The 27,741-nt window shown below is 37.3% G+C and overlaps 2 protein-coding genes across 2 annotated transcripts; both read left to right on the plus strand.

The window, feature by feature from the left end:
- The first annotated feature begins 156 nt into the window (after positions 1–156).
- On the plus strand, positions 157–4,192 carry NANP (N-acetylneuraminic acid phosphatase). The gene is made up of 3 exons (XM_072409451.1): positions 157–285; positions 1,049–1,158; positions 2,657–4,192. The coding sequence occupies exons 2-3, from the start codon at positions 1,069–1,071 to the stop codon at positions 3,290–3,292; spliced, it is 726 nt and encodes a 241-aa protein (XP_072265552.1). The 5' UTR covers positions 157–285; positions 1,049–1,068; the 3' UTR covers positions 3,293–4,192.
- Positions 4,193–6,728: 2,536 nt separating this feature from the next.
- Positions 6,729–20,800, plus strand: TTL (tubulin tyrosine ligase). The gene is made up of 7 exons (XM_072409452.1): positions 6,729–7,140; positions 10,925–11,003; positions 12,642–12,883; positions 14,254–14,389; positions 16,221–16,490; positions 17,218–17,361; positions 18,369–20,800. The coding sequence occupies exons 1-7, from the start codon at positions 6,984–6,986 to the stop codon at positions 18,481–18,483; spliced, it is 1,143 nt and encodes a 380-aa protein (XP_072265553.1). The 5' UTR covers positions 6,729–6,983; the 3' UTR covers positions 18,484–20,800.
- The last annotated feature ends 6,941 nt before the right edge of the window (positions 20,801–27,741 follow it).

The raw sequence follows: 27,741 nt of genomic DNA on the forward strand, positions 1-27,741 counted from the left end.
TTCCGGGAAGAGCAGCTGTCAAGCAATGGGTATTCATTCCCAGCCTCTGTTGCCAAAATATGTCCGCAACCGTGCGTGATAAACATAAGGGCAGCGGCCATATTGTCGAAGACTAATAAAAACAAAATCGCCTAGTCAGGAGCTGAGAAGATTCTAAGCGGCCATTGTCTTGGAGACCAAATTGCTAGAGACTAAAATTGGACTTCGGCAGGAGACCGGAAGCTATTTTCTTAGATAGACAAACCGGCTTCCTCCAAGTTGGCAGTGACTCTTCATAACATTGTGGTAAGGTGTTATGTGGTTTTCTGTGAGACTGAGAAACATTTTATTCTTTCTTTGCGTCCACGCTACATGATAAACATAAATGCTTTTATTCTAATAATATATCTGTAAAGACAAAAGCTTGGAAATATAACATTTCTGTTCATATAGAGTTGTGGACGTGGGTTTTAATAAATAATGTGACGCTGCCATCTAGTGGTGACTGTATTAAATTACAGCACACCATGTTCATTTATTTACATTGTTTTGCCCTGTTCTGTTTTCCTGGATAAATCTTTCTATACATTTTTCTTAGGCTTTTTTTATGTTCAGATACAATGTGGAATTAATAAAAAGGACTGAAGATGTGGCTTAAAAAAAGGCAGGCAGAGGACTAAGTACCAGGGCATCTCCTATGGCAGTAATATTTGTGGGGATAATTACTTTTCTCTGATTGTCATTATAAGGGGAGCTTCAGACCTGATTCTGAATCGCACAATTCTGAGCTGCTTCCTCCCACTTGAACACTCGCATTGCAGCTCTGGTTCCTATAGAACCAGCACCTGCACATTGACAGCTGACAGCACTGCGCGGTACTAATACAGTCCACCGCCAAACCTATTCATTCGCCATGGGGCTGCTGCAGGGAGATTCTACCATGTAGTGGTTCCTGGCATGAGGAAGCAGTTTATGTGACAAAATCAACCATCCTATTTTCACTTGTGTATTCCATATGTCTAAGTTCATATAATGCATATTTACTTTTTATTTATATGTATATTTACAGAGCCTGTACCCATACCAGAAATGGTGTTAAACGGGATCAAAGCCATATTTTTTGATTTGGATAACACATTGATTGACACTTCTGGAGCCAGCAAAAAAGCAATAGAAGAGGTAAATTCTACTCTACATAATACTGTCTTTATATAAAGCAATACAATGTATAGGTTGTCTCCAGGTTAAGGACATCTGACATGCGGACAACTCCTGAGTTTGCATGACTTGCAGAAGAAATCTTTTGCTAAACACAGCCGAAATTGTGGGTATGCTCTTTCTGCAGCCTCTTGTAACTCTTTAATGACCAAGACAAACTCTGCAGTTGTTTCCTTCTGCATATTCAAGCACAGCTTGCTCCAGAAGCTAAAGAGGAGAGCTAAACTGAAAAAAAATACACTTACCTTTAATCCCGCAGGGCAGTCTTATCCATCCGGGGGTGTCTTGCAGTAGGTCACGCGTCGTCCCGGAGCTGGCGCTTTAGGTGCCACTATCTTCTCCTCTTCTTTCTGGTTCTTCATCCTACGTCACCTGACCCAGGCGCAAGATCAGGTGACGTAGGAATCGGCAAATTTTCTCTTTGAGCGAAAAGGCTCCTGTGCATACCTGGGATGTTTAGGCATGTGCAGAAGGAGTACCCAAGAGCCTTCCGGGAGGCTTTCATTCATTCTCGATTGCCTAGATGGTACTGCACCCATTTTTCTTGAAAGAACAAAACAACAGAATTTTCCCTTACATAAAAGGTTAGTCTACCCTTTTCTGTAAAGTGAAATTTCTGAGTTTTGGTACGCTTTAATGAATGTCTAGGCTTCATAAAGTTTTTTTTTGTTTGCTTTATTTGTGATTAGCTCACAGTGAGGATTTTACACAGTTAATGACACCATCCTGCCTAGTCTAATTTTATGTTGAGACAAACATCTGTCCTAGTTGCATTTATTAAAATAATGTACCTGTTCCGACTTACATACAAATTCAACTTCAGAACAAACCTACAGTCCCAAGTAACCCACAGTAACCCAAGGACTACCTGTATGTCTATATTCTGTCTATTATTGAGGGAAAGGTAAAGTCTGGCTTTGGGATATTGGCCTTCTATTTAGCACTCTCTCCTGTACATTTTCTCTGCCATAAGATGTCCTTAGTCTCCTGGATTAAATGACACTGGACATTATCCAACCTGGAAAACTGAGGACAGTTTAATAAGAGGTTTAGCAGCAAACTTACAGTTCATAAACAGGTAGTCCCCAGGTTACATACAATATAAAGACTGTAGGTTTTATCTTAAGTTGAATTTGTATGTAAGTCAGAACAGGTACATATTTTTTTAATAAATGCTATTAGAACAGATGTTTGTCAACATAATATTAGACAGCGTGATGTCAGTTTCTGTAAAAATCCTCACTGAGAGTTAATCACAAACAAAGCAAAAAAAAAAAATCAAAATCATCAAGCCTCTGTCCTAAACACAAACAAGCAGGGAAGCCCTGTTCGTATCTAGGAGTTGTCCTTATGTCGGATCTCTTTAAATCGGTTACTATCTGTATAGGTTTTAGGCAAGCTGAAATCTTACTTCTATTTATAAATGAAATAAATTTTTTTTTTGTTTTTTTTCGCATAGGTGATTATATTACTAAAAGACAAAAGCCAATTTAAAGAAGATGAAATACAAATCATATGTAACAAGTTTCAAGCAAAACTGCTTCATGAAACTTTTGATCCCTCAGAAATGACTATTGATGATCTCCGGGTGTTGCACTGGGAGAAATCTATGCAGGAGATCAAACCTGGGGATTACAAGGACTTGGCCAAAGAATCATATGCATTGTGGAAATCCAAGCGTCTACAACTCATGACCCTGTCAGAAAGCACAAAAAACATGCTATGTGAACTTCGAAAATCAGCACGCTTGGTTCTGTTAACAAATGGAGAGAGGCAGGTCCAGAGGGAGAAAATTGAGGCTTGTGGTGCTAGTTCATTGTTTGATGCCATTGTGGTGGGAGGAGAACATTCAGAAGAGAAGCCAGCATCATCTATCTTCCTCCACTGCTGTGATCTAGTGTCAGTAAAACCAGAGGACTGTGTTATGGTTGGGGACAATCTGGATACTGACATTCAAGGAGGACTAAATGCTGGACTTAAGGCAACCATCTGGCTAAATAAGAATCCCCGAGTAAATAGCAATCCCAGCCCCACTCCTCATTATATTATATATTCTGTAAATAATCTGTCTGAGGTTTTACAAAACTTACAATAGTGCTATAGGGGTTTTTCATTTTGATAAAGAAAATGGGAATCCTCTTCATGTCTTTGCATATAGGGAGGAGAGGGGGGCCAATACAAGTGCTGAATCATGCATGGTTTAACATATTAGATCAGTCTTTCCACTTGGGGAGCCGTGTGCCACTCAAAGGGGAAGAAACTTCCCCCCAGATTGACATCATGATGCCAGAACTCGCCCACTTTCCCATTGCAGATCCGAGCCTGAGATGGGCGAGTGGGCGGGTTGTATCCAGAGACTCCTTCCATCCAGCTATGACCCCTGTCATCAAAGGACTAATGATCAGACCTTTGCCATGAGATTTCAATATCTTATTTCCAATACTGCAATAAGACAGCACAATATTCCTATAGCAATAATGTCATACAGACAACTGCAAGCTTTAATAACATCAGGGTGACAGGAGTGATGGGATATTTCTTTCAGCAATGGGTATGCTATGATATCAATTTCCTAAACAGTAGACAACATATTAGGATGCAGCTTTACTTTGAAGTTGAACTTTCAGGGGTACAAGTCTTTTTTAAGATTTTATATGTATTTATCTTTGTTTCTGCTATCCTACCTGGAGTTTACTTGTTAAGACTATTTATTTATAGCTACTGCCAACCAAACCATGCATGTGTTTCATGATTGCATTATTAACTGTTTTTAGACTTTGTTTTACTGATTTTTGCATATTTGCAATGTTTTATTTATAAACTCACGCTAGTTTCTTAAATAATATTATTAATAATTTAATAATAATAATAAAAAACATGCTTTAATAATGATAAGTGACAAACAAAAATAAAATGATATGCACAGAAAATATAATGATAATTCTATATTCACTCTGTTCTTTGAAAGGTTTAAATAAACAATTATACAACCTGAGGATTAAATGTCAGTTTTATGAGTATGTTTATATACAAAGAGTGTTTTAGCATTTTTTCACATCAAAATAGAACTGTCAACCATTTCAAAATCTTTAACACTTTACAGGAAACCTACTAAAAAATAGTTTATATAAAGCACATACTATATTCGGAAAACATAATATTGGTATGATTCTGGGGCAGAGCTGATTAATTGTCAGAGAGGAGCGCAGTGTGCGAGTGGCAGAGGACCAAGGCAGCAGGGGAACAAATGTGGAGTGGCCTGATTGTTGGAGCGGAGTGCTTTGTGCAGTGGATTATGGATGGGGCCCTATGATGAAAAGTAAAACATAACATTTAACATTTTTATATTCAAATACTCCTTTTGTTTTTAAAAAGACTCCTCACAACATCATTAGATAATAGCATAAATTATATAATGCTCCTAAACCATAGTTTTATTTTTACATCAACTATAAAGTAGGGCAACAGGTATACATTCAAACAACTACAAAACTGAACCTCATCCTGAATGTGTCAGGGTTGGATGTCCCCATCAACCTAAATGCAGTCTATTTATGTGCCCTGCTAAAGGAATGGAGTTAGACTAAATATTGCTTTCATTATTGTATAACCAATCAGCTTCCCTTCTTAAGTTTCCCATCTGACAATTCTCCTACCTGCATTCTGGCAATTGGCTCTGCTCTTTTGTTGCTTTTGGGCTCAGCTTGTTGCCATTGTTCCCTACCACCTATACAATACACTCTACTCTGTCTACAAATGGCCCTGATTTATTACAGATCTGCAAGGCTGGAGAGGATACATTTTCATCAGTGAAGCTAAGTGATCCAGCAAACCTGGAATGGATCTAGTCTAGCATTCAAACATTTGCTAGCAAATAGCGGAAGAAACTCATTCCAGGTTTTCTGGATCACCCAGCTTCACTGATGATAGTGTATCCTCTCCAGCCTTGGAGAACTTTATTAAATCAGGCCCATTGCATCCATTCTGGAAAAAGAATTTGCTTTTATGTATATTAGGAATCCTTTCTGACTTCCCAAATTTGTTGCCCTCTGCTTGCTTATCCAGGTCTAGAAATGGCCATGAGTTGCATGAGCCACCTAAGCTAATGGGCCCAGGGCAGCGGTCCCTTTTTACTATGTGGTAAGTATGGTAATATGGCTCTTCTATCAGGTCTGCTTTAATGTAAACCTATTATGAGAAAAATATGGAGGCTGCCATTGATAAACATCTTCCAGTTCTTCTAGTTTACTTTGAGTCACTGACCTATAACACATATGCAGATTTAGAATTTTCTGCGCTTTGTCAGTACTACCTCCTGGTGACTTTTTAGGTTTACTGTAAAGAATCTTCAGGTAGTCCCTGGGTTAGGACATCCACATACTGACCACAGACAGAATAAGGCTTGGAGGGGCGGTTTGCATGACTTGCAGAAGGAATCTTTTGCTAAACACAGCTGAGGTTGTGGGTGATCTTAGGGGCTCTTTCTGAAGCCTCTTGTAGCTCTTTAATGACCTAGACCAGGGGTGCCCACACTTTTTTGGCTTGCGAGCTTTCAAAATGACCAACTTGTCAAAATGATCTACCAACAATAAAAACTTGACTAAATAACTGTGCGCGGTAGAGTTTATTTCAAAAGGCAGGGTTTTGCGATCTACTTGCGTTGCCTATGCGATCTACTGGTAAATCGTGATCCACCTGTTGGGCGCCCGTGACCTAGACAAACTCTGCTGCTGTTTCTTTTTGCATATCTAGGCACAGCTTGCTCCAGAAGTCAATGAATGTCTAGGCTCCATATTTTTTTTTTTGCTTTGTTTGTGATTGACAGTGAGGATTTTATACAGTAACTGACACCACGCTGCCTAATAATATGTTGAGACAAACATCTGCCCTAATTGCATTCATTGAAATAATGTACCTGTCCTGACTTACAAATTCAATTTAGGAACAAACCTACAGTCCCTATCTCGTATGTAACCTACCTGTATTCATTCCCATAGGGTGTAAATATTTTTCACTTGGTAAAAATAAATCTTAATGTATCATCTATGGTGAAAGATTTAGTTTGCAGGAAGTCTGATGCCATTTATCACATCACTATAGAGTTCTATATAAATTTCAAAATAATAGTAATAATGATATACTGTATAGGTGACACAACCTATCACATGCAATCTCTACAAGTGGGCAGCAATACAAAGTATTTTATTTATTATAACTGGATTGAGTTATAACCATTTTATGTATTTATTCTAATTGATGGGATCTAAATACAATGTATATAATATTGAATAATTTGTATTATTATATTTAGTGCATTTGGCTTGGATGATCTGAGTGAGCTTTGTACAGCATGGAATGATCTCTAGTGACAAAGAAGGGTGTGGCATGGAGTCCCCCAGCTTCCAGTCTCCTCTTGCCAAGTGCTGCACCCTGTGTGCCAACTCCTTGCCATGCTGCTCGCCTTCTGTCTCCCCCTCCCATTGCCCCCTGACCCTGTAGCCCAGCCTCCATTGCCTGGGAGGGGTTATTGGCTAGGCTGTACTGGCTGAATGATTGCAGCTGCTGCAGCTCCTGCGATCTGTCTCCTTCTATGAGATCGATCACTGCAGAGCCACAAGATCGAATCAGATCGGTGTCAGGCTGGAGGTGACATAGATCGCATGCATGGATGCAATGCTGGGAGTGTAGGGTGCTCAGGACTGCATGGGAGGCTTCACTGCTGGATCACCACAATAGCGCAGAGTTGTCATAGTAGGTAGCGATCAATTATCGATCACTCAGCGATCATGTACACTTTTGTAGTGAGGGATGAGAACAGCACCGTCTATGCAGAAGTGTCTAAAATCCTCCTGGCCACGGGACAATGGAAGAGACTGAAGAAGGACAATCCACGCTTTAATCTCATGCTGGGAGAAAGGAACCGGCTGCCATTCGGGAGACTGGGTAAGATCCTGCCTTATGATGTCATTATATCTGTGCACTGTGACGTCACACTGCTTTAACCCTGATTCTCAGATCCCTGCAGGATTACAGGCTCTTCCTATTGAATGGCAATGTGTACAGAAGTACAAGGAGCTGGTTTGGGTGTTGCCTTCCTGCACCAAGAGGAGATCTCACCATCATGGTCACCAGCTGTGGTGCAGATTATTACTTTTTGCCATTGGTACCCAGTAAGCGAGCCTGTGATTATTTTATGGTATTACAGAAGAAAAGGCATAACTCAGAAGAAGCTTCTAACTTGCCAAGGTTTTATATAAATAAGTCATAACATTTGGAGCTCTGTAAGTGCCCTCCCGGATGTAATAGGCCATTTGTAGTAGATGTGGGTGGGTGCAATGGGTTCTGGGACCCCTCATGATGTCCTGTAGGTCCAAGCAGGTTCTGGTACCCATCTTAATATCCTGTAGATTTAGGCAGGTCTGAGATCTCTTCTGATGTCCTGTAGGCCCAGGCAGGTTCTCTAATCCTTCCTGATATCCATGGACCTAGATACTTTATGGGCCCCCTCCCTATGTCCTGTAAGACCAGGCAGATTCTGGGCCTACTCCTGATGTCAAGAAGGTATAGTCAAGGGCCCCTCCTACTGTTCTGTAGGCCAAGATAGATTCTTGCACCCTTCTGATGTCCCGTAGGACTGGGTATTTTCTGGGCCCCTCCCGATGTCCAGGCAGGTTCTGAGACCCCTGATGTCCTGAAGGCTCTGAGACCCCTTCTGATGTCCTGTATTCCCAGGCAGGTTCTGAGACCCCCTCTGATGTCCTGTAGGCCCAGACAGGTTCTGAGACCCCCTCTGATGTCCTGTAGGCCCAGACAGGTTCTGAGACCCCCTCTGATGTCCTGTAGGCCCAGGCAGGTTCTGAGACCCCCTCTGATGTCCTGTAGGCCCAGAAAGGTTCTGAGACCCCTTCTGATGTTCAGTAGACTAAGCCAGGTTTGGGTATGCATCTCAATGACAGGTATGCCCAGACATTAATCATTTTTTGAGCAGATCAAAAGTGAATGGTATTGTTCAAGATACCCTACACCTTTCCCAGCTTACTGATTTGCTGGTGGCGAGGGGCAATGCATATCTTCTTCATTTCTTGAACCATGCAAAATGCTTCTCTCGTTGATGTTATTTGGACTGGAAGTCAAATAAGGGTTGTTTCTCTGAACTCAATGGCAAATTAAATCTACACAGTGAAAAAGTCTTTGTGCTTGGGAGGAACCTGTATGGGCCCAAAATTGTTAACCCTTTGGGCAGTGATTAATAAACCCAGCTGCTTTACTGTGTACTCTAAGGTTCCTATACTTATCCTTTCCTGATGCAAAAATGTCTGCTGCCATCTCTGCCAATTCTGGGCAGTACCTAAAACATTACACCATTGTAATAGTACCAGGGTCCAGTGATTGGTTGCTCAGGCCCCATGTTCTGCATGTTATGAGGATAGAAAATATTGTCACATTCTATTTACAAAGTAGGATGAGTTAAAAAAGTTTTATTTCCCCGATTGTCTTGGCTTTTATTCGTAATTCTAGACCCACACCTAATTATACAGCTGAAAAATAAACACAAGGATATCTGAGTATAATATATTATCAGTTCAGTCCAGCTGAATAATAAAGACTTTTCACTGCACACCCAAGAACCTTTTTCAGAAAACTTACTTATCAGAACTGCAGAACTACTTGTGTATTATTAAACACTTTTTCCTACTCATACAATATATCCAACATAATTTGATTTACTTTTACCAACTGTACCATGGCCTTCATATTTGAGAACCTTCACTTCATCAAAAAACTGCTGTACAAAAAAGGAAATGTAGGGGAAAAGGTTAGTAGTAAGTAAAAGAAGCTGAATGAGAGGAACATAACATTAGCTTCAAAGAGACTTTAAAATAAAGTCAATTTATTAGCTTACAGAAGCTCCTGGGGTCAGAGAAATACACTTATCTCTACACCCAATATCTGCGTTCACATCAGAGCAATAGGAAAGAAAGAATCTTAATCTTAATTTTGTTTGAGATTTCCTGTTTGGTTTTTAGGACAGGAAGTGAAATCTCCCTATCAGGGTGCAGGCAGCTTTAAATAACATTATAGGAGTTTTTACCTTTCTCTGCTCTAAATAAATCTAAAACACTTTGTATGGCTGGAAATTCATGTATATATTCACTTGTATATAACATGACCTTTATACTTGTACATAAAATTTGCTTTCCCATCATTTTTTCTTTTAAATGACATAAATCTGGATTATTTAATAAATGTACCCATAATGCTATGTTGAATATTTATTACACTTGTAATCCTTCATATTCCTGTGCTCTGTATCCAGACACAGATCTTCTACCTCTGCAGTATTTGTCCTGAGTGATATTGCTGGCACAGGACCCATTGTCATTTCATTGCATTCACATCTATAAAATGATTTATTATATCTGCCGTGGAAATAGACAGGCACATCATTCACTAAAAACTGCGGTATCACAAGAAATCCATCTTCCCTCAAATTGCTGTACTCATTACCATTGGCTAAGTAACCCCTTACTGCCCAGTCTTTGTAGGCAATTCTGGGCTTTGTTACATTGTTGGCTTTTTATACGGAATATGTTACTTTTGTGCATTTTACCAATATTGGTTGCTATATCTTTATTGCAGTTTCTAGCAAAATACCCATTGCATAGAATTCAGTATACCTGTAATTACCTTTAGTGAAACATGCAACCTGCATTCAAAGCACTACACATGAAGACAACCTAAGCATACAGGTGTACATGGGGCCACATAAGAAGCAATTTACTGATGTAGATTCTACAATGTAGCAATTTACTCTCTGCAGGCAGGAAATAATATCTAATAATATCTTTAAGCCTATATTTTTAGTCCACATATTGCTCTATATAGCCCTCAAATTGATATTCAGTTATAGCCCCACTTTACCCAAAACCTTTTGTTTTAATTTGTATAGAGCATAGAAGGGTGTTATAGACATCTGGGTCATACTGGAGGGATGTCACTTCACTTCCACAGGACAGAAAGTAGTTAATAATGTTCAAATGGAAAATGTAGTTCTAATTTCAAATTGTTGAAATCTTTTGAGTGCACCACCCGGCTCCTTTCAGTATCCCCCCCAACGGTATTTGGGTGATTACTAAAAAGCTGGGTTACAATACAGAGGTCGCCACCCACCTACAGCTTCTTCATACTGTATGTGATTAGTTGATTAAAATACAACTGGTATTGGAGGATATATTTAAATTGTTGCTGTTCCATAAAGAATGAGTAAAACTATTTTTTCTCCATGTGTTCAATCAAGGAAATTTTATTAACTTCTTGTCCTGTAGAAATAATAGAAAGTAAGGGGATTTGTTCTGTTTTTCTACAGAATTTGAAGCATTTTCTGCTTAATACTCTCCTGGTTACTGCACAAAATTTAGCTTTTTCTAACTTTCAGTCCCAGAGTTAAGGTTCATGAGGATAAATCAACAGACAGCACTAAAACCTGATAGAGGTTCTATATAAAGGGACTTTTCTACCTTTTGTCATTCGGTATGCCAGGTTCTATACTCACCCCACTTTTATATTGTACCTGGATCTCTATCTACATTGACCAGTGCAATGGTGTGGTTGGTATACCTGTTTCTCTATGTCTGCAGCAAAACCATCCTTTAAAAATAGGTTGGGAGCCATAGATTCTTATTTGTAACATTTATACATCTATTCCTTTTTTTATTTATGTCTACAGGACATGAACCTGGACTAGTACAACTGGTAAATTATTACCGTGGGGCAGATAAGCTTTGCCGAAAAGCTTCCTTGGTAAAGTAAGTGCTGTTGTTTGTATTTCTATTATTATTATTTTTTTTGTATGAGAGAAAGCAATTTATGCTGCATTGTTTGTGACTTAGCAAGCAATGAATAATTGTTAATTGTTACGTCCAAATTGTTCTGCAGAAAATATTTTTTTAACAAATAAATAAATATATATATATATATGTTGTAGTAAATTACTGGGGGTTGCTCATGGTAACGGAATGCTTACAGGGCAGATTAGAGACAGCAGATTCCAAAAGTCCAAAATAACTGCAGTTTTTATTTGTTTAGGCACGTGTTACAGTACACTCTCCAGCTCTTCACAACAAAACGATAAGCAGTAGTTGGGCCTCTGGCTACCTAACTTAGGTGCCCTCTCTTACTAACACACACTAAATCAACACTTTTCCACTCACAGTTCCAATCTGGTTTTGCCCGCTGGCTTTCCTGGAGCTCTGTCCCCTCTCATGCGCCCTGGAACCCATTCTAGCTCCCTTCTCCTGCCTGGAACCTTCTGGCTGCCTTTTCAGCCTGGAGCCCTCTTGCTGCCTTTTCAGCCTGGAACACTCTGGCTGCCTTTTCAGCCTGGAACACTCTGGCTGCCTTCTAAGCACACTCCAGACTGCAATGCAGTGGCTGATCCTCTTCCCTCAGCCGCTTGCTGACCAATTTCCTCTCTCTTTGGTGCACATTGGTGCACATTTACCCAGTCAGGATTGGGTTGGACCAGGGAACCTACCATTTCACTCCCTTGGCCAGCTCCAAGGCCCTATAGTTCGTGGTTTCTTCCTAAAAACCTATACAAACATAATCATACTCTCTTTCCCTAGAGCCCCTAGGAAATACACTTTCCTGCCACTCTTAGTGACACTCTGTCACAATAAATATATATTTATATATATGTTATATTGCTGTAACAGAATGTTGGTTGAGCAGGAAACTGAAATTCTGATATCTGCTCCTAGTGATGCCACTGAGAGTGCGTCTTCCAAAAGTGATGCCTAAAATCTTTATTATTCTGCCCTAATATTCCCTGACATATTTGTGAGCCATTCAGGGTGGAAATATGGGAGTTGCAATTGCTGGCCTATTTTTTTTAAGGCTTTCCAGAGCTTCCATCCCAATTTCTCCACCACGTATACATCTTATCTACATAATATTCCTATTCACTCCCTATAATCTTGTATAGTGAATGACTAAGCAGTAAGTAACAGTTTCCTATTACTCTTTTTTTTTTAATGACTTTTCACCCAATTAGGTTAATATAACCTTGACTGGCAAAATAGCAAATATCATATCCAGTAATGACTTGGGTTACAATGAGCGTCATTTATAAAAGCTCCCAAAGACTGGAGAAGATAGACTATTGAGGGTGAACATGTGCAACAGCAAACCTAGAATGGGTTTCTTAAAATCTAAAGCAATTTTTTAGCAAATGTTTTCAATCCTGGATCAGAACCTTTTCAGGTTTAGTGGTTCTTTCATGATAGTCTATCTTCTCCAGGCTTGGAGAGCTTTAATAAACAAAGCCCGATATGCCTTGGAGGATTTAAAAAAATAAAGTCTAAACTAAAACTAAATATTGTGATATTTTGAAGACATTTCATTATCATATCTTGAGATAATCATTTAGTAAACTTATTTCCTAGACTCCTCAAAACAAGCCCTGAGCTTTCTGGGTCATGTCCATGGTTTCCAGAATCATATGTGATTTATCCAACCAATGAGAAGTCTGAGAAGTTTCCGGTGGGGCAGGTGAGGAAAGGACTGCAAGATCTAATCAACAGCACGCGTACCGATGAGAGAGAAGAGTTCCTGGAATCGTTCAATGAAAGGAAGGAGAGTGGGAAAGGGAATGTGTGGATTGCCAAGTCCTCTTCAGGCGCCAAAGGTATCTAAATGATCTTTCATATGCTTATTTACCTGGTACTTTCCAGGAAATATGAAACCTGTTGCAAGCTGAAACTTTAAAACATTTCATTTTTGTAAGCTGTAATTAGGGTAAGTATTCCCATCTGTTTATTCAAACTCCTAAACATAATTGTTAACTACCTTGGTACAGAGTCCTTCCAACCCCACCAGGTCTTTGCAGATTCCCAACTTGGCTGACTGTACAGAGAGCTGGAAGATGTAAACATTGCACAAACTACAAATATAGTAGCCAGTGCTACTGATCACAAAGCAAGGGTATTACAAGTTGTTTTTGGCTGTGCCGTTATTTTTCCCCCTCTGTAGAAAGAACAACATCCCAGCTGTAACTGTGCCCAAATAATTTACCTGCAGCACAGTTTGCCATTCCTGGGTGCACAGCAGCAGTTTGTTCCGCACCCTTGAGGGTCCAACCACACAATTTTCCACCTCGAGTGTGAAAGGGGCTTAACAATTTTCCTGCCACAGGGAAACAATATGACCCTCCATAGACATGCAATGCAGTCACATCATCTTAGGACAGAAGATGTTTTTTTGCAGGACCTCACGGTGTAAAAAATGGTAAAGAAGTCTGAAAAAAGAAAATGTAAGCAGCAACCACATTTAAGGACTGGAAAGCTGCAATATATTACATTTGTGTTCTTGATTTAGATACATCTAAATAAAGAGTGCATCAAAGACCAAGAAGAAAAAAGTAGAAACAGTGCAAGGGGTTTAAAAATGGATGTGGTTTTATTATTTATAGCACCTTTGAAATATTTTACTGAATACATAGAGTGTTCATACTGAAGGCATGATTAAATAATTGTGCATCATCTCAAGCTTTAACAGAATGCTAAATTTCATTTGTAAAAAAAAAATTAATAATTTTTTTATAGGTTTTAACAAAATTTTTATTATTACTAGCATGTAGATATGCCTTGTGGATCAAACCTGATTTATTCTATTGTCTATTCTATTGAGCCTATTCTTTTGTTTCCTTACCTCCCTGCCTAAGTAAAGCACAGGTTTGCTTTAAGTCAAAAAATGATTCCATGAAAAACTTAAAAGAGGGGATGAAAGACTCTGCATCCCAAGTAAAACAAAACCACCATTTACAAAAAAATCTGATTGATGGACTTTGTAATCCAGCAATATTTCTGCATGGCTGCCTCTTGTAATATAAACATTTCTTCTATGATTCACCTGAATCCTCACTGTATAAAGAAAAAGACAGTCTCTTTAAAGTGGGGTTTTATATTTTATATTATTAGGGCATGATTCACCCTAAAGCCTTAATAAAGTCTAAACTAGATAGAGATTGATCAATAATATATTCTGTATCTCTTTTAGGCGAAGGAATTCTTATATCCTCTGATGCAACCCAACTCCTAGATTTTATAGACAATCAAGGTCAGGTACATGTTATTCAAAAGTATTTAGAAAGTCCCCTATTACTAGAACCAGGACATCGCAAGTTTGATATAAGGTAAGATTGACTCTCAAAAAAAAAAAAAAACTTCTTTTATTTTTTTAATAGATCCTTAATCATCACTGACTAGTTATTTTTCATATTAGCATTTACATTTATTCATGATCACACATTTTTTTTTCAGTAACTGAGAAAATTACAGCTGTAAACTGTGTACTTTATATTCTCCTTTCAATCTAACTTTATATTATTACTTTTGAGTAGTGGAAAGGTATGATATTTCAATTAATATGTAAATGAATGTGCTCTATGGTCTATTCCCCCCTTTCATCTACTTTTTCCCCATATTTAAAATGTTGTTTTTGAGTTTAGATAGTCTTTTATGTTTATATACACATTTTTCTTACATCTGTTCTAGTATGAGCAGGATTAACTGTAGGTTACAAATGTTTTCATACCGCCATCAACTTTGCCTTTAAACAAAGTTCTTTTAAAAATAGGAAGCCCCAAGTGCATTTGTTGTGCTGTGGTTGTAGAAAAATGCATATAAATTCGACAAAGTGTCTCTATTTAACGCATAGTGAGGTTACACTGTTATTTTTAATTATTTTATGTATAGCAAAGATCTATTGATCTCATCAGTATAAAATACTTTATTGTTCCATAAATAAAGTTAGAATTGGATAGGAGACAACTTGTTGTGTTGGATCTTTCCTAGTATCTAGCTGATAATCTGTACTTTGTGGGAATAGTAATAAAAAAGCATGAGAGGTGTATACCAGGGGTCACTAGCAGCACAGGGGAAAGTAGCACTGAAGTTGCTGAAGTCACTAGTAACCTTGGGGTAACTGATATATATATCTATCTATATTATATATCTTATATATGTATGTATGTGTGTGTGTGTGTGTGTGTGTGTGTGTGTGTGTGTATGTATGTATGTATATATATATATATATATATATATATTTATATAATCTTCTAAGAGCCTTATAGTATTAAAAGCTTTTCTGTATGGTATATATATATATATATATATATATATATTTATATAATCTTCTAAGAGCCTTATAGTATTAAAAGCTTTTCTGTATGGGTTCCCTCTAGGTGGCTATATGGTTCTTAGTTTGTCACTCAAACCTGTGGGGAACAGGAGATAACCTCATTTCTTTGGACACCTACAGAGACTGCAGGCCAAGAAATCAATGTCAACTGACATAATAGTTTGAGTTGGCTCAGAAAACCTAATATTAGCCCGATCCATTTGCTAACAAAAAACATGTGACTTTGTTATGTGTTAAATGTTACCAATATTAAAACTTTCCATAACAAGCTTTATTTAAATACATTTAAAATCAAGTTCATGTACATATGGCCATTTACAATTCATTTTTAACTGCAACAATTGTGCCGCAATGTTCTTCAACCCATTTCGCATAACTTGCTTCAACAGGAGTAATACTTCTTATGTTCCTCCTGATGAAGCAAGTTATGTGAAACGCATTGGGAAACATTGTGGCACAATTGTTGCAGTTTAAAATTAATTGTAAATGGTCATATATACATACATTTGATTTTACCTGTGTTATTAATTGGTATCATGTCCATGGTTTTTTTGTTAGCAGTTGTATATGTCAAGAGGGATGTGGTACTTTTGGATCCATGTGTTAATTTGTTATTGATCAGTCTGATCCGGCCGCTTACAAAACACTTTTTACAGATACTTCTGGAATTAACGAGCACATGTATTATGCATTACTTCTCCTCTCTCCACTTGGGCAAGCCAGGGCCAACTTGAGATTAAGATTGTGGACTAGATAAACTATGGGCCGTTTACACTTAAAAATTAACATTTCATTTCGTTCTTCATTCTTTTTTTGTGTTGTAGAAGCTGGGTTCTTGTAGATAGTCAATACAACATCTACCTGTATCGAGAAGGTGTATTGAGAACGTCCTCAGAACCATACAATGATTCTGACTTCCAGGACATGACCAGTCATCTGACCAATCACTGCATTCAGAAGGAACATTCAAAAAACTATGGGCGATATGAAGATGGCAACGAGATGTTTTTTGATGAGTTCAATCAGTACCTTGAGAACAGCCTGAACATCAATCTAGAAAACAGCATCCTCTGGCAGATTAAGGAAATCATAAGGTACATAATGAAGCTTTGATTTTAGCTTCAGCCTGTGATCATTATTCATGGTGGCATATGATGACCTAGATGATCTATCAGAAATAAAACTTTTATTTATTGCTTTAGTTAAATTACATGTCACCAATTAAAAAACATCTGGAAAGCAGTAACTAGTAGACTAGTGTAATGCTGGACATACATGTCTGTGTAAGGATATGATTTGTCTCTACTAGGGCAGCATGTGCCATGGTGAAATATACAGAAGCACAATTGGGAAACAGTTGTCAATCAAAAGCAGAAAGTGGTTTTTGCTCTTTATCGATGGTCTATGTATTAATCAATGAATGTAGCATTCACTAAACATTTTCTGGTGGAGAATCTTCTAGGTGTTTCAATGGCAGTAACTGATTTTCCATCAGTTAACATTTCAGTGAATGTGGGATATACTGCTTTATAAAGAGACCCCATTGGGATTATTATTTTTATTGAAAACAATTTTTGAAATTCATTACCATGGATAAAACTTATATGAGATTGCATTTATTCTACTTTTGAATTGTAGAGGCTTTGATTAAACAGAAATTAGATATTGTCTCCTACTCCTAGATAGGGATAACTGCTGCAGTTGGGCATTGAAAAGAGAGAATTATACATTGGGGATGCAAGGTGCATTAGCTTGTGCAGTGAGATGTCTTGCTTGACTATATACCACATTTTTTAACATTTATTTGTACTATTTATTCAGAGTCTGTCTGACATGCATAGAACCGGCAATCAGCACTAAGCATTTGGCCTACCAGAGTTTTCAGTTATTTGGCTTTGACTTCATGGTGGATGAAGAAATGAAAGTTTGGTTAATTGAGATCAATGGTGCTCCAGCCTGTGCACAGTAAGACATTCATTTATTGTTTTTCTTTTTATCCATGGCTCAGAAAATATCATCATATACATTTTTTTTATATTGTAATAATGTATGCTTTTCATTACCTGGTATCACCAACCTTTTTGGTCACCTTGATTATCTGTAGGTATGAAAGTGGAACTGCTGTGAAGTTCAGGCTGCTTCTGAGAAAAGTCTAATATTTCCTGTTTGGGCTACAAAGTAGCATAATACAGGATGCTTTATAAATTGATTGGACCAAATAAAGACAAAATAGCTTATTTGGCAGTTTGCACCTTCATATATAGGCCTTATACCCCTTTTTTTGTTGAACAAGACTTTTTTTAATAATAATAAAATGTACCTAAACCCAAAATGAAAATTGAATATATTGCAGCTTGCCTGGTATTAGAAGTGATGGTTTTTAGATGATCTGATTTCCCTAAAAATTCTTCCTGCTCTGGGGTAGCTACAAGGTACACTCTCTCATTCGCTATATCTGTCTATGGGTGCTGCCCAGGCTGGTAAAATATTTTGTTTTATCTCCATTACATAGGGGTTATGGGAATAATTTTCACAAAAAAAAAATTTTATTCAGCTCACATGACAAAGTCACTGCATTTTTGGCAAGGTTAGTACATGTTTCCCAAGCTGCTTTATATTACATATTTTGTATTGGGTTTAGTTACCCTTTAATACTCCTTCATAGAAAAGGACATTAATTACACATTCTAGCTTTCTGGTTGGTTTGATTGTTATTCTGATGAAGAAGAAGATGAGAAAGTATAAGAAACATTTTTTAGTGCTTTTAACCCATTTTTTAGCGGTTTTTAGCTCATTTAATGTTATTTCTATACCTGAATTCAGCAAGCCAGGAGTATAATATATGTTATTAGTTATTTTAATATTTAAATGTGTTAATTGTTTCAACTATGTCCTAAAAGTATTTTGCAATATATTATTGAAAGTATACAGAATATATTTTAATGCATATCATTTTTTTTTTTTATCACAAGGAAATTGTATTCGGAACTTTGCCAAGGCATTGTAGATCTTGCCATCTCAACTATATTTCCCTTAAATGACACTGAAGAGAAGCAGAACCAGGACAATATATTCATCAAACTTTGAGATTTCTGCCTTATTAATGTCCTGACAAGCTTGTATGCCACATTATTTATTGTTCAAGATCCAAATCAATGTCTTTGCTCAGTACCATGCCAAATAGAGAAAATATAGAAATGTTGGGATCTGTGGAGTTTCTAAAGGCTTCAGGAAGAGCTGAATTGGACTGGACTATGCTTTGCTTTTAAATGCCAAACTTTTGTTTTTTTATATATTTATATGTATATATTTGTTTTTTCTTTTTTTTTTTATAAACTAGAAGATAAACGATGCTGCCTGAATCTAACCTGGAACACTGTCGTTTCTGTAAATTAGGAACGTTTTACTAGCCAATAACATGTAAAAACTAACAAAAAAAGTAAATTTTATGTAGTACCTGTCAAGGGGTTGTTGCTGATCAGGCTGTTTAGGAGGCCGCTGGATTGTCACTTGCATTGGGCTGCACTCAATACAATTAGACTCTTCCTGTTCCACTGCTTATAGGCTTCATTGAACCTACAGTCAGCAAGGATTGTGCCTGGTCTTGACTTCTCCTTCCTATTGAGATTGACATTTGCTCACAAATTACCAAGTGCTACCCAGTGTAGGTTGGACTCATGGTCTCTTAAACATCTTTTACAAAACCCTTTTAAAAATTAGTCTACCAATAGCTGGAGAAATATGGACTTTTTCACCTACTGATTTGTTTTACTGGCAAAGGACTGCAGTAGCATGATTTTCCTGCTTAATTTTCCACTTGAATGTGTCACTTCTACTGCATTGTCCACAAAAAAAGTACAAAAATACAACAGTAAGACTGTATGTTAAGGCCAATCTCCCCTTCACTCATTGACTGAGTTATCCTACCTTATTGTTTTGCATGCACTTGACAATTTGGTTCTGCATAGTTTATTCATGGACAGAGTTCTCTTTATGACTGTAGACTGGACTTTGCTTAAGGTGACTTTACATTTTGCACAGAGACGTATTGCCATGTTGTTTTATATTTCCCCTTTGAATGAGACATATTCTCCTGTAAAATGCTATAGACATTCTTTAATCTTAAATCTTTTATTCTAAATTTTTTTTTTCGTCCTGTAATTCCTATCTTTGAGCTTTTGACATCACAAAGGTCATGGAGGATTTAACTCCACAGCAGCTGGGGGGAGAGATTCCAAAGGCACTCCAAATGCTTCCTACAGATACAGGGTGCCCTCTTTGATTACTTCTTCCAGCCCTGGTGGATACATGTCCCTATTGGCAGAAAGAGTTAGCAGTGGTGATAGCATTTTAACTCTTTACCTCAATGTATGTCAAGATGCCTCAACACAGGGTGGCAATGCAGCGGTGAATTTACTATGTATTAAAAAGCGTTGTCACCATTCAGAGGAAAGGCAATGGACTGTTAGGATTACCAGGTATTGATTGTATAAAGCAATTCCATTTATTAGCAATTTAATCTAAAGATATGGATTTGTACTGTTTGTGTGTAGTTCTAATTTAAATACAAATGAATGTAAATAAACAGAAAGAGCAACAATTCCTTCACAATGCCTGCAGCAAGTGGACAGACAAGTGTAGACCTCTTGCTATCATACATAAACATCAAAAATATTAGAGGCTGATGGGTGATTCAATCTCCTAGGTTCTACACAATATTAAAAGGTTCATTTTGAGGAAACTAACCAATTAAAGGTTTTTCCACCTCTAGGTAGATGAATAGTAAAACCCTTGCATATCATTTGTACTTTTGATGAGCAGCCATTGAGCACTTCCATCTCACCTAATCATCTTGCAATTCCCTTCAGAAAGCAATATAAATGATACAATGTCTGCTCTAATTCCCCAGCAAGCATCTCCTTCAAAATGTTTCCAAGGCTAGAGTTACAGTATACTGAAATATTCTGGGTAGGTCTGAGTAGCCTTGGAGCTGTTTGCCAGCTGAGCCACAAGCAGCTGATCCCTGGCAAGGTAATCCCAAACCGAATGCCTTCTGAAATCCAAAAGTTTCTACCACTCTGTAGAAATACGCCTTTAATGCAAGAGTTTCAGAAGAGAGAGTATGTTCTAAATGCAGTATAGTGCCTTAACTTTTTCATTGCATTTTCAGTTTGTTTTCTTTTACTTTTTGCAAAAGTTGTTTTGTAGAACAGTTTAAATGATGGCTCGTTTGGATCTAGTTTAACGTATTCACAGTCACAAAGGTAGCCACAAACACCAAATGTTTCTATGCTTTTGCAGTATGTCTGCTACAATTCAATGCACATGTCCTATCACTATTGCATTTAGGTATGTTGTGTATATTTATTTATTTCAATAAAAATGTAATGTCCTCTGCAATGCATGATACTGGTCTGCTAAATTTTTGTAGAAGTTTCAAATTATTTTATGTACAGTGCTGCGTAATAGGTTGGTGCTTGATAAATACGGTTTAATAATTTTACAGGTGCAGGTTATTGATATGCACATGTGTATCATGCTTTTTTCCAGGCACTCTCTGCAAAACCAGGTTTTATTAGCTGGGACATCCCAAAGATGGGTATCTAAGAAGGATTCATCACCCCCCCCATCCTTCCCTTTGATTAGAGTGCAACATTTTATCTTTAAATCCAAAAGAAAGGCTTCGGGGAGGCTAATCTGTATCAGACAGTTGTGTACAATGTTACAAACTTCACATCCACCAAGATGTATGTTACTGTCATTTCTAAAGCTACGTACACACTTCCAATTATTATCGTTGGAAAACGAACGACGAACGATCCTGCACGATATCTACGAACGATCGTATAGCACCGATCCTGCACATAGAGATAACGACACGATCGTTCGTAGATATTGTACACACAATAGATACGATCGTTTGAGCGATAGAGGAACTATGTGCACGACAGGAAAGTGAACGAACGTTCGTTCATTACGCATGCTCAGATCATGGACGATCAACGAACCACCGTACACACGAACGATGTTCAACGATCGTCGTCCGATCCGCCGGTCCGGTCGTTCGTTTCTAACGACTTTCCTCGTTCGTCGGCGTCGTTGGTTACTTTTTTACGAACGATTTTTTGCCCAATCGATCGTTCGTCGTTCGTTTTGAACAATAAAAATTGGAAGTGTGTACGCTCCTTAAGCCAAAGTTTAAGTTCTAGGATTTAGATAATGACAACAAATTATATGCAAAACATCGGCAAGTGTGTACGCACATACCATTAAAAAAAATAAATCTGATGCTTGTTTTATTTTACATATGAATATATATCATATAACCATTGGCTATAAATTGTCAATACCAAACTTCTTTTCTAACCAAAAGCCATGATCAAGTGATGTTTCTTTGATGGTGACTGCTCAACACAGCTGTATTCTTTTGCAGAAGTGGCCATTCATGTAAACACCTCAGCCTTGCAGAACCTAAAGAGTTTCCAAATTAATTCCATTCTTTAAGAATGAAATTAGTAGTTCCCAAGGGTTTTGTTTAAATATTTAAATAATAAAATTTGTATTTTGTAATCCAACACTGACTAGGCATTTCTAGATTTTATTCCAGATATGCTTTGAGCAAGCCCTCCTTCCATTGAGCATACACTTTGGTCTTTGGGTTGTTCTATAGTTAGATTTCCTTCTAGAGACCATGTAGATCATGTGTCAATTTGTTTTTTTTGTTTGTTTCAAAGTTTTTATTAAACTTTTCAAATAAAGTAAACAATATTATATTACACAACAAATTTACAAAGTCTAGATACAGCAGGCGATAAAGTAGTTTTCCAATATTGACAATAAAAAATATAATACAAATAAGTACAAAAGTACAAAAATAGTGTTATTCACAGATTTGAAACTTGTGAGGTATATAGGCAGATCAAGTTTAGAGTACGATCATAAAGGTTGGCGGGTAGAGGTACTTTAACCATTCACCCCCTTTGTAAACATTTAAAATTTTTAAATTAAATACAAAATTAGGAGAAAAATACGTGGGTGGGAAGGGGAGGGGGTTAGGAGTTAAGGGTTACACAAGGAAGGGAGGGATAGGGTTCCTTGCTTCAATTATACATAATTATAATCTAACCACAGGTCCCATGTGTTGTAGAACTTGTTAAGGTTGTTTTTAAGAGTACAGGTCAATTTGTCATTGACCATTATCCAATTAAGTTTGTTTTTGGTGAACTCAAGGGGAATAATGGAAGCTTTCCAATAACAAGCAATGGTAATACGAGCAGCTAACAGGATATATTTAATTAGTCTAGTTAACCTCCCTGGCGGTAACCCCGAGTGTGGCTCGGGGAAAAAAAAAGCTGCTGAAAGTGGTAACCCTGAGCCACACTCAGGGTAGCTAAAAACCTAAAAAATAAAAAAACCTACCTACCTCGGGCCACGTCCTCTTCATCCAATCTGTCCCCCGGCGAGTGTGCTGACATTCCCCGGAGTTCCCGCTGAAGAACCATGCTCAGGTCTGTTCTTATGAGCTGGGACCATGTGGTACTGTGCTTTGCTTTTCACTTAAATGGAATGGGCTGAAAAATATCCCAAAATGTGTAAAAAAATGTACATGCAACTTTTTTGGTAACATTTTGCATGGGAATGCATTATGTATTTCAACAAGTGTGTGTTGGTAGTGTCATAAAGAAATAATGGCATTGGATTACACAAGCACATCATATGCAAGTTATCATGTGCATTCCCATAGCGCATAGGTTTAAATAGGTTCCTAATCTAATTTTCTTTCTGTTTTATCATCAAATCTATTTATCAAATCAACAGGGAATTTGTTTTTTTTGTCTGATGATCGTGTTGGTAACATTGGGTGCATTGGGCAGAAATGTGAGCTTTTATCAGGTAATGAGGTTTTAAATTATTTAAAGAATACTAAAGCAGAACTAAACCTAACAATTAAAAAAAGCTAGCACACAGATTTTCATTGCAGACAGGACAGACTATGTCTCTTCTTAAACTTACCTACCTGTTCACTGTTTTTGATTGTTCAATACATTTTTATTAGAGTTTTTCAAGTTTTATAAAAACAAAATGGACAAATTGGTGTTATCAAAAAGTACACCATAAAACTACAAGGTAGGTAACAAGTGACATAGAAAACTAGTGGGCCAAATAAAAAAAAGTATACAGACTGGTAATAATTATCATCTAACTACCCTGGTGTAAACAAACGGATACTGAACCTGTTGTATTTGTAGAGACAGAACCAAGAAGAAATAACAAATTATAGCATCAATGGGCCTGATTTATTAAAGATCCCCAAGGCTGGAGATGATACACTTTTATCAGTGAAGCTTGGTGATCCAGCAAACCTGGAATAGATCTGGTCCAGGATTCAAAACATTGGCTAGCAAATTACTTTGAAGAAATCCATTCCAGGTTTGCTGGATCACCCAGCTTCATTGATGAAAGTGTATCTTCTCCAGCTTCGAGGATCCTTAATAAATCAATGTCCAATGTGTCCTAGAGAAAGGAAGCGGAAGACAAAAACTAAGGAAACAATGAGGGAATGCTGGGTAGGAACCCCATGGTGAACTAGTTACTGTGTTATCAGAGCTGTATGGATCTGTTCAATCCCATCACAGATGTAGAACTCTAGCATAAGTATCGGGTGAGCTATGATGATCCAACCACCGTGATCAGATTTTAAAAAAGTCTGGGAGAGAATGACTGCAGTCATTCTTTCTAAAACCATAGTATCGGTTACTCTATTTATTACACCTGCTATCGTTTGTCTCGTGGCAATACAGACAAAGGATACCAATTTTTGGTAGTCTACATAAAGAGGGAACTGGCCTATGCAATAAGGTTTTCCACAGGTTCTTCCACTGAGGATCCTGCAGTACTGTTCTGAAATGGTTGTATACCCAAAGCTAAAAGCGTTTAACTACTGGACACTTTTCTCCACTTCTGGCCATCAGATGTGGAGAAAGGTGTTCTCAGCACTGGATTCTCTAGAACATTTGGGGGAACTCCCTGAATCAAATGTACCTATTCCGGCTTGTGTCACGTACCAACAATGCAGTCATTTATATCCGTTTTCCAGTGCCAAGATGTTGGCATTTTGCCACTGTCACCCATATCTCACCCGATTCTTTATCCCAAATTGGCTTTCCATTTCAAAATATAAAGGAGCTTATAGTGACTAACGTTGCATGGAGCAAGGATACTAAGCCCGCTGATGTGGGATTGCAAAGACAACATGATGCAAAGCCAGTAAGGTGGAGAGGACAGCCTGAGCAATTTTTGATTAAAGTCAACAAAAAGTATCTTATTTGTAAGTAGCGGAAATATTCGCTGGAGGGGAGAGACCAATGCTCTTGAAGGTAAGCAAAGGATTTCACACGTAATGTAAAGGTAAGTAAAGCATATGCATATTGCAAGGGCCTATCAGCCTACCAACGAAAGGCTAAGGCAATGGGCAAAGGTGGATGTGGGGAAGCCACTGTTCACAGTTTTTAACTAAACCCATTGGTCCTCCTTCCACCAACTTGGTCCTCCTCCAGGTTCAAGATCTCCTGCTATTTTGATTTTCAAGGCCGGAATGATGCAACTCCTATAGATGCGCATAGGAGTTCACTCTTTCTTGGCAGCCAGCTATGCCAGGATCAAACATTATCAAACAACAAGGAGGTAAGTTTGTTTTATTGCTGAAAAAACAAGTCTGTCCCATCTACATTAAAAACCTGCCTACTCACATTTAAAATGGTTTAGTTCTACTTTCAAGTATATTTAAATTCAAATCTGTTTTTTAGTATATTCACTTAATAATTTGTTGTATTGGTTTTACAGCAAAACATTTTTGTAAATTTTTTGAAAAGCCTCTTAGCTGGAGATCCTGCCAGAGACATCACTAGACAACCCTAAGTTAAAGCCTTGCAATAAACGGCAGCATTGTCTGCCATATTCTTTTTGTTGTTAGCTATCAGGTCTTATTAGATGCCCTTTAACATTTCCCACAATAAAGCAAATATGACACATTTTCTGAATACACGAGCCTGTATCTGTGGCTTTCACCTGTGTACCTAACAAGCTTGTACACTGCATGACATGCTATGGATAGAATACCATGAGCTAATAAATAATCCAGGATGTTTTCAGGTGCTAGAAGACAAGTGTTATGATGTCATCGGGCAGCTGGCGGTTGCTATGGAACCAGAGCGCAGTGACACGTTAGCCTCATTTATTAATGTGCTGCATGCACCTGAACTGAGAGAAGACTTGCAAGTAGAAGGAATGGTAAGAAAAGGCTTTTATTGGTCAGACTTATGCTTTTTTGGTCTTTGTTTATAATCTTTTCTTAAACAACGACCTGTATTCCTAAAGCTAAAACTACTCTAGCAGATGTTTCAATATCTGTCATTCCCACATATTTCTGAGACATGTTTAAATACATATTTCCTGTGACCGGGGTATGTGGAATTTGTACCAGCAATGTGAATTCCTTTGGTTCATGGAAGATATCTAATAGCTGGGTAATAGTTTCCAAATGAGATAAATATTATTGAGTATTTTATTATAAATGTTTTAAGCCCGCACACAGGTAACTATTTACTTGCTAGAGCAAAGATATTAAAATACAATGGGACTGATATTTCAGAGCGGCAGCTCCAACAAAGCATTAGTACTCCTGTACATTTTATTTAAGGGAACATATGATCTATTTGGTGATTGTTTTATCTTATTACAAATATATTTTAACATGTAATTATATTTTAAATAAGTTATTAAAATCAAAGTGAAGAAGGATAAAGTCAAACAACAAATGACATAGGTATTGCCGCAATAATAAGTCAAAAATGGCCTCAGTAATATGAAAAAAATCAAACATCCTGAGTGGATTCCCTACTATTCCATACTGTACTGAAAAACAAATCTAGCGTTACATATGCACAGTTGTGCTGGCTCTTCTACTAAAGTACTGAAAATACACACTGTAATCTTTTCAGAATGTGCATTGGAAGCTGCAGCAAGTCAGGTAGAGTCTGATTTTTTTTTAAATTTCTTGTCTAGAGCATTTACAGCATCATATTGCTCTGTCCTCAAGCTCCTTCTTTATACTGTCTACTTTCATTTCTTGGATTTGATTCATTTCAATTATGCATGCTAAGCATCACATGTGGATGTTTCAGGAAACTTTATAGTATATCAGGTATACTAGGTATATCAGTATTTTCCTGAAGGTTTCAGGAAACTATACAGCTCCCTTTTTGCTTCTTCCTCTAGCCTAATATGTCTAGCCTGACTAGTTTTGATGTAATTCGCTATAAACTAAGGTAGTAAAAGCAGAAGGGTTTTACCTAATATATATATATATATATATATATATAGGTAAATTTAAATCTGTATAAATATCAATTTTCAAAGATGTATCTTGTAGATAAAAGTTCTGTTTAGTAACTTTTTTTTTATTTAAACACTGTCCAGGACACCATGGATTTCACTTCTTACTGTGATATTACCTCAGTATTTATAACCAAAACTATAGACAGGATCATATCTCCAATGGCGGTACAACTCTGTCATTTGGTTATTGCATTGGAATGTGATGGCAGCAAATATACTGGTGCGAGTTGGGACTTAGAACAGATGGCAGAAGAATTATCCAAAGCTACAGAACACTTTGCAAAGACCTCAGTAAGGTACAATTTATTATTATTCGTACTATGTTTTAAATAAAACCCTTTGTAAAAAGTCATGTGTCAGTTGTGCAAGAATTGTTTTGCTTTCTACTGGGTTTTTGCTTTATATTCTTTGAACTGGATCTTGCATTTTTTTGGATGTTGCACTATATATGTTTTGGTTCTTGATTTTATGTTTTTGAGTTTTTTTTATACTATATGCAGTTGTGTGAAAATTAAGTACACCTCATGAAAATTGTACTTTTTAGGGCATTTTTAAACAAACAAACAAACATTTGAGCTATATTTAAACTGTTCTTTCAGATAAACATGATATACCATATACACTCCATTATAAACTGCGATTTTTTTCTCACTTCAAAATGTCATTAGATATACCATTGGAGGATAGGAAAAACATTAGATTTTTTACTAGGAAGCAATTGAGTAATAATATAGAATACAAATATCATCTTAAACATGGGCCTAATACCAATGACAAGGATATATATGATAGCGATGACTATACATTCTATTGGCAGTATTGAGTACACAAAAAAGAGAATGCTCAAGAGCAAGTGTACCTACTAAATTCAGGGCATGGCCAACTAATGTGTATCAAATTAGTTCACAATACTAAAAAAAAAGGGATAAAATAAGTAGGGTGAAAAGC

The sequence above is a fragment of the Pyxicephalus adspersus genome, chromosome 4 (assembly GCF_032062135.1).
Source record: "Pyxicephalus adspersus chromosome 4, UCB_Pads_2.0, whole genome shotgun sequence".
Lineage (NCBI taxonomy): Eukaryota > Metazoa > Chordata > Amphibia > Anura > Pyxicephalidae > Pyxicephalus > Pyxicephalus adspersus.